The 8,344-nt window shown below is 45.0% G+C and overlaps 1 protein-coding gene across 1 annotated transcript; it reads right to left on the bottom strand.

Annotated features, from left to right (window-relative positions):
* Positions 1-354: 354 nt before the first annotated feature.
* Positions 355-5,577, bottom strand: RNPS1 (RNA binding protein S1, serine-rich domain). The gene is made up of 7 exons (XM_010011889.1): positions 5,507-5,577; positions 4,992-5,147; positions 4,501-4,692; positions 3,180-3,282; positions 2,251-2,404; positions 1,605-1,746; positions 355-530 (listed from the first exon to the last, which is right to left on the bottom strand). Exons 1-7 carry the CDS (start codon positions 5,575-5,577, stop codon positions 425-427), a joined length of 924 nt encoding a protein of 307 aa, XP_010010191.1. The 3' UTR covers positions 355-424.
* Between the last annotated feature and the right edge of the window lie 2,767 nt (positions 5,578-8,344).

Below are 8,344 nucleotides of genomic sequence, written 5' to 3'. Positions count from 1 at the left end.
GGGTTTCTGAAGTAGCTCAAGATTTACATGCTGGTCTGTACAGCGTGCTAAGCGTTTAGAAATCACCAAGCAGCAGCCTGCTAACTGGAGAAAGAGGCTGCACCATCTTTTCCTTTCATTTAGCAGGAAAAGATGTTTTTGCAGCCTTTAAAAATCAAAGCCATTTTTAAATCATTTCAATTCAATGCCAAGAAACTAGAAGTCTACAGCACAGGCGATACAGTGGCCGGGGGCTGTTGCTCTCTCCTCTTAGGTTGCCTTCACTGCCAAGATTATTTCTCTCTCACACTCCTCCTCACCCAGACCCATTATAAAAAAAAAAAAAACAAAAAAAAAAAAAACAACCCCCAAAACGTACAATATTTAGTCTGATGGGATTTAAGGATTTAAGTTAAAAAATAAAAAGCTGTCCAGTCCTTTTACTTTATCGTGAGGAGTTTGAGCTGGAGCGGCTGCGATGGCGCCTTCGTCCAGGCGATCTGGATCTTGATCGCCGGCGAACAGGGGATCTGCGCCTTGGAGACCGGGACCTGGCAGAGAGGAAGGAGAAACCTTTCATCATGAGACAAGAGCAACAGGTTCCAGTCATTTGTCAGCTCATCTACCAGCATAAACCTTTCCAAACCACAGGAATGTTTCTTAGAGAAAGTCTAACTTTGAAGAAGCAGTTAAGCTTCAAGCCCTTCCGTACTACAATCAATTTGTACAGCCACCAACCCGACACTGAGTCTCCAGGCACAGAGTATAAGTAGGCTCTGAGCAAGGTAATAGAAGTTGACTAGGGAAGAAAACAAGCCAGGAGGAGGGAATGCCAAACCTAGAACCTGCCAGGCCCCAGTAAAAGGCATGTTCAGAAGAGGACCAACAGGCAGTGCAGGATCTCGTGCCCCATTAAAGAGTTCTCATTTTTAGATCTATAGCTCATGAACTGTTCAGCAAGTGCCTCAAGCTGGAGCTACTTTTACTAGCAACAAGAGTTTAAGAAGATTTCCAAGACTGAGCAGCCAGTAGCAGAATCCCAGACTGGTTTAGGTTGGAAGGGACCTTAGGGCTCATCCAGTTCCAAGCCCCTGCCACAGGCAAGGACCATCGAGATGCTGGGGAAGACTCCAGAGGACTTATTATCAGAGCACGTTCAGGCAGACTTGAGTCACAGAACGGGCACAGGCATGCAGGGTCACATCGTGGGGTCAAGTGTTCTCCACTCAACTGATGCTTTTCGGCCATGCGCCCATTCATAGAAATAAGGGAGGGAGGTGCAGCAGCAGCAGCAAAGCAAGTGGCTGCAGCACGCTCCCAAAGGCATTCTGCCAGCTACAAGTCTATTCCCACTCCACCTTGAAGCATTTATGCAGAAGGGACTCCAGGGAACAAGCTGGAAGGCATCTGATATTCCCAAGAGCCTGTATTTGGGGTGTAGGCCAGAGCAAGCCGTCCTCACGTGACCGACTTGCGAAGTACAACCCGAGTTCAACTGATACCCAAAAGGTGCTACTGCCATTTGGAGGGAAAAGTCCAACACGATTAAACTGTCCCCAGACAAGTTTTTCAGCAATAACATGTTGTTACACTGAGAAGGAAAGACAAGTTGCCACAGCTCTCACCTTCTCCTCATGCGAGGTGGGGACCGGCGCCACATCGGTGGTGGTGGCAGCATCCTCCTGGGCGGGCTGAAGCGCCTGGGAGGTGGCCTGGGTCGTGGTGCCAGCACAGCTGTGGCAGTGATCTCCTGACCATCAATCTGGCCTTTTTAGGGAATCAGAGGAACAGGAAGAAGTAAGTATTTTCCAACGCTAATGTCTACACATCGCATTACTGCAACTCACAGCTTTGTCACCAGCAGCTGAAGCGTGAATCAGCCAACAGTGCCATTCCCACCACCTGCTATGGGGCTGTTCTGACAAAGTCCACGTACATGCGCTAGACTTCTTAATCTGATATTCCATCAAACTGCAGTTCAGATGTGAACTGGGAAAGATTTTCACAGAAACTTAAAGAAATTTATTATTGTTTTGGAAAAAAAAAACCCCAAACAAAAAAAGCAACTCTCAAGTTTTAGTAGTTCCATTATATTTTGGATCTATCCTGAAGCACACAAAAGCCAAAGCCCTTTGGGCTGAGACCAGTGTTTCAGATCAGTTCCCCAAGGAGCACCAAATCCCTATGATCTCTAACTCATCTTCAGATCAAACTCATCTGCTTCAAAAACTTTTAAAAGCACCCAGCCTCCTTGCAGCATTTGATACCTACCTCCATCCATGTGTTTCAGGGCTTTCTCAGCATCATCTGGGTTCTCAAACTCCACATAAGCATAACCTTTAGAGAGGTGTGGATTTAGCCTGTCAACTGGCATGTCAATCATTTTAATCTTTCCGTAAGTGGAAAAAATTTCCATGATGTGATCCTGCAGAGAAAGAGGAAGTCCTAAGGACATAGACCACACTTACTGACCAGATGTGGCTCGAGCAGAGCAGTAAATCCACAGCACTAGATAAGCTTTGGATCAATGTCACCATGAGGAAGAGACAGACTTCACTGGTCAGATGTGGGAGGATTACCACTGCTTTCTCTACTGATGTTCAGCTCCTCCTCAGACTACTCCAAAACTTAAGCTCTAGTAGCATTACTGCCGCATGTCAACACTGGCTACAAGAATACAACTAGTGTAAAAATCTTCCTGGGGACCTGTAAATGGAACTTATGCCCCCAGCTGAAAATTCTTAAGGTGCTACTGTAATATTTTTTAAAACACATCTTCTTTTCAGTACCCAAAGCCCTTTACCTCTGAAGACCTTTGAGCTAAATCCTAACAAAGCCAACTCAAACCAGCTCAGCTCTCTTCAGATCCTTTATCAAGAACCCCCATATATCATTAATGCTTCCAAGGTGATTTCAGTAGTAAGTTCTACAGTTTTCTTCTTAGGAAGGCATGATACAACACCTGCAATACTGACAAAGAAGACAGACCTCTTCAGCACTACAGCTGCAAAAGGCTGCACTGCATTTGACTCAGTAAAATCCTACCAAAATTTTTCTCACTGATCATTTGGACACAAAGTAAGAATTTCCAACAGCAACACCTTGGCAGCAACAAAGAAGTTTTGAGAGCTTTAGAAGAGCCACTCACATGTCTTCACAAAAGATACATGAGCCTGCCATGACAGGGAGCATGACATTACCTTGGTCACATTTCTTGTGAGCCTTCCAACATGCACTTTTGTAGGTCTGGGTGATGGGCTCCGCCTCTTCCTCTCCTTTTCATCTCTTTTGGGTGGCTTGGACCTGATTTTGACAGCAGAAAACGTTTACGGTTTTCAGGGAACAAGAAAGACCAAACCAAGAGGTTGGTCATTAACGCATGATTAAGAAGTACCACTTCTCTTGGGAGGGCATCTTTATTCTGAAGTTAAGAAAGTTAAGGTTAGGAAGTGCTGGGGCAGTGTTGAGAGTGTTTCACTTGGAAACACTTCAAGACTTGCATTTGTCCTCTCTGCTTTTGCTTTAGAACCTTCTGGAATTTGAGAGCCTTTTTTGGTGAGTTTTCAATTTTACTGTAAGAAGCGTAACAAACATGAAGTTTAGCAAACTTTTCTATAAAGTTGTCGGCCATAGTTAAAGAATTCCCCAGTTGTTGGAACAAAAAAATTCTTTGCCTCAACAATTAGAGAGGGAAAATGACGACAGAAGCACCAAAGCATACCACAGTCAGGCAGCTAATGGATCCAGTGATCCGTGGTTTTGTACCTGCTGTTCACTACAGTGATCCAAAAATGCTGCAGTTAAGCAGCTGCATGCCACAATTTCTTTGATAGCTTAAAAACCCCGGAAGTCTGGAATGTAACTTTATCAGTAAAAAAATCAGCATGCAAAAAATTTCGATTTATGCTTCTTCCTAATCTTACTCTCCATAAATTGAGTGATATAAAAAAAAAAAACCAAACTAAAAACAACCAAAAAATAACCAAAAAAACCTCACACTGGCTTATAATACTTTAGTAGATTTTATCAGCCTTCAGCACCCTACCTACAAAATTGCCCAGAGGACAAACTATATGGACATTAACAGAGCTTGATTCTGATTCTTAGAGGAAAATGCTTCCTTCATTTACCTCCCACCTTCTTTCATTTTTTTCATACATAAGAACACACACACCATATTCAGCCCTGATGTTTCTGTTAAGTCTTGGCTGTAACTTACAGGAACCAAAGAGCTTTACTCTCATCCAGTGCCCACACAGTCCCAAACTATTGGAGAAACATTGATCAAAATTGCCTCTACAATGTTTAAAATCACTCATCTTAAAATGGATGATTTTTTTTTTAGGGCACATGTTTCACTTGTAAGCAAAAGGAGCACACTCATTCTAACAAAATTCAGATCTCTAACTTATGGAGAAAGCAACTGGTCCTCAGAAAACAACCTGTTCTGATCACAATCCTGCAGTCTATGTGGAAATGAACCTGTAATCTGACAATTTCTAGAAGGCAAATAAAACTCACTTGGAGCGGGAGCGTCTCCTGTTGTCATGTCTCCGTCGAGATGGACTTGGAGATCCAGAGGAGCTGCTGGAACTGGAACTGCGTGAGGTGCTGGAGCTCCCAGAGCGGCTTGAAGCAGAAGAGGAGCTGGAGCCACTGCTTGAACCAGTGCTGGAACTGGACCCTGAACTGGAAGTTGAGCTAGAACGGGATCTGTTGCGGGATGGAGCACAGAGTGGAATAAAGATGACTGGAGTACTCAGAAAAATAGTGGCTGAAAAACTTCAGGTAATTCCAGAGAGAGCAGCTGTGAGCTGGGACAATGCAAACTGCTGCTGCCCAGCTCACTAGACAGCCAAAGGAAACTCACACCTAAACCATCCCAACCCCTTCAGTTAGACACACCTGCACCACGTCTAACACAGCGCCAGCTTTCAACTGAAATGTACCAGAAATCAAGCTGGTGGTTTCCAAAAACATTGTAATTTGTTACTGCCTGGAGGAGTAACTACCTGGTGCTGCTGCTCCCACTAGAAGCGCTGCGTCTCTTGCGTGTCTTGTCTCTACCACGATCCTTTTCACCAGATTCCTTAGTGGCTGCTTTGTCCTTGGACCGATCCTTTGATTTCTCTTCAGACCTATCCTTGCGCTTGGTTGGTGAAGGAGCCCTTCAAGAACAAATAGCAGTAGACATTTTTAATACAGAGAAACACGAACAACAAAAAACCCTGTGCCCAGACAAAGAACGGAACAGCAACACAAAACATGGAACTTCAATTCTATCTCAAGATCACTGTAACTGCAGAGTTAAAGCATTAGGCAAGTTTGGACTTCTTAGAAAAAGGAAAATATTTTACATTGCAGAGCAGCTTTGAGGAAGACAGCTATAGCATACAGAAATTCTCACATACAGAAATTCACGCAGGAAGAGGGGCATTTCCAACTCCTCACCCTCACTGGGACAGCCCTGGCACCCTGTAACACCCCCGGGTTCGTTATACCTAGAAAATTCCGACAGAATGATTACCTAGTGTTGGATTTTTTATTATTTTCTTTGAGTCCTAGCAAACTCTTCTTTTTCAATCCTGATAACTCCATTTTCCCTTCGGAGGTGTCCAAAGCAGCACCGAATGGGCCTCACTTATCTCAAATCTCACTTCTAACTCCTTGATTCTGAGAACCGATCCCTAATCGAGTGCAATAAACTCCAAAGAACAGCCTAGTGACAAGATAAAAGGGTTTAGAAACAAGTAATTAACAGATAGGCACAAAACAACAAACCTGCTTTGCAGCAATAGCAGCACACTGGGCATAACTGACTCCCACAGTGTACTTCAGTCACATGCACTGTCGCACCACTGTTGACAGGCAGGCTCTATGCCCCTTGCATGGCACCCTGTGTCTGGTTTAACAGTCTCCACCTCATATGACATTCACAGAGGTACAAACGACCTTAACTATCCAACCAAAGAATGGCAGGTAGAGAACAGCCATTTTCCTGGCAAGATGCACATGCAGCTCATGCATCTTCATAATAGCCTTGTCTCCAGAGAAGTAAGCACTGGTTTTCCCCAAAGACAATTTGTACCATATAGCATATGTTTGTCAGGAAGAAAGGGTTGTTCAGAACAACTCCCCCTCTGGACTATGTCTGCTTTCAGTCTCAACTTGCAGCTCCCAAAGCTCTGCCAGCCCTGGAAAGACAAGGTTAAAGGGCCCAGTTTGCTGTACTGCTGCAACAGCAGATCCCACTTTTACTTCTTAGCAGAAAGGATCAACTGGATTCTGACCTGTCTAGCCCAAATCAGTTCCCTCTTTAGCTCCAAAAGGAGACAAATTTAACACCCCGCTATTTAACACTGAAATACTGAGCATTACTTGAATGTTTCTCAGGAGAGGGCTGCATCCACCATGTATTCTGCGATGTCTCGACAGGCTGTTGCATTTTGACCATTTCACATGGATTGTTTAACAGCTAGATTACATGGCTGCCTCCAACATGTGTTAATAACCACATAAAGAAGGTGGCAGATTTGATTTGCTGATGACAACCATTATCTACTATGAATAGAACATTTAGGAAATGGAAGAGCAGGCACAAGCATGTCTGAATTGCCAGGCCCATCTCAAGTGGCACTGAATACTCACAGTACTGCATGATGGTAGAAACATCTGTACCTCCACATGCATCACAGACAAAATTAGTCAACAAGAAAAAAAACACTCTCCAGCCCACTGCATCCAACAGTCTTGTTGCTTCTATGCTTCTGGTGTCAGGTTCTGGTAAGCAATTACTTTATTCTATAAATTGCAATCAAATTCATGTTTGTTCACTCCTGAACACCTGAACTCACTTTCCTGATTTTCAGCTTCATAGGTTTCCCCAACACAACTCCGAAAAGCAACACAAACAAATATTCACAAACCCAGCTGTCCACAGATCCAGAAACCAAGAAACACCCGTGCCTTTTTGCATGGGGAACAGGAAACCCACAACACAAATGTGACACCACAAGGCTTGCTAGGAGAGGACAGGTCTTCCCTAACACCAGTGGTGGTAAGAAGGCAGTCCACACGCAGCTCCGTAGGTGCTGCAAAGGTGACTAGAAAAGCAAACCTGTGCACATTTCTAACCAGCTCTATGCCTCTAGTGCAAACCTCAAAACCGAAGGCACGAGACCCGCTGACTCGCTTGGAAGAACAAACCAGACATGTTTCTGGACTCACAAGACCAAAAAAACTGACAGCTTCCTTTCTCCCCTTTCTCTTCCTATATATATCATAGCCAGGTTTGTGTTGTATTTTCCTACACACCACCTTCTCTTGCACCCGCGGATATCACAGTGCTGATACCATCAGCTCAGCCATGCAAAACTATCTCATATCGTCTGATAGCTAGCTTTGGTTTCAGCCCTACTGGGGGCAGGGGGGAAGAGGGTCCAGGGGAAGACCAGGACATGCTTTGCTGCTGGAACAGTAGGAAGTACTTCAGTTCAACAGCTACAAATCCGGCATCACTCCTCAGGTCAAATTAGCCACATGATATTTGTCTGTTCAGCAAACTTCCATATGATGGTACATGCAGCATTTAAGCAGCCTCCAAACTAAACAGTGTTTCCTCTCCATCAAGACATAGGTACCTATGCCAAGAATGCAACTCGCCAGCCTACTTCAGCTGCAAACTTGAACTCAAGAGACACAGCCTGAGGGACTGTCACCTGCACGTGTTCAGACTTCACAGGAAGATGTGGAAAGAACTAAACCAGGGTCTTCACGGGAGGGTGCATAACAACACAATTCTAAGTGACACACTGTCTTACAACCCAAAATCTCCTCCATCCCTAGCAAGTCAATGTTTCTGCAACACCCACCCCAAACGAGTCTAAGAGCAACCTACACAGGCCAAACATTCGTTTCACAGACACACACACCTCTCTGCTTTAAAGAGTTGATTTGCACTCTTAGAGAGCTGCAATTCTGTGGCAAAGGACGCAAACTCAGCTCTCCCAGGACCTCCTGCCCGACTACAGACAAGCCTTTTAATGGCATTTTGCTTCACATCCTCATTTGCAAAATAGGGTAAATATTTCCTGGTGTGAGGGGAGGGTTCAACGCTCGGCAGTTCTTTGCAAAGTTACGGCCGACCCGCACAAGCTAACTACAGCGTGCAGGGCCGGAGGAGCGCAGGGCAGCCAGCTCCACGTCCCGGTTCGCACGCCATGGGGTACTTTACGGCGCCGGGCGGACCAAGGGCTTGTCGCTGCTGACCGCACCGTACGTGTTGCCATACTATGAGCGAAGCTGAGGAACAGGGAGAAAAAAGCACAGACCAAGCACACAGTCGGTTCAGAGCAGAGCCCGCCCC

This window comes from Nestor notabilis, unplaced genomic scaffold, assembly GCF_000696875.1.
Source record: "Nestor notabilis isolate BGI_N333 unplaced genomic scaffold, ASM69687v1 scaffold34973, whole genome shotgun sequence".
In the NCBI taxonomy this organism is placed as follows: Eukaryota; Metazoa; Chordata; class Aves; order Psittaciformes; family Psittacidae; genus Nestor; species Nestor notabilis.
Note: the sequence above shows the minus strand (reverse complement) of the source record. Positions and strands in the feature narration are given on the sequence as shown.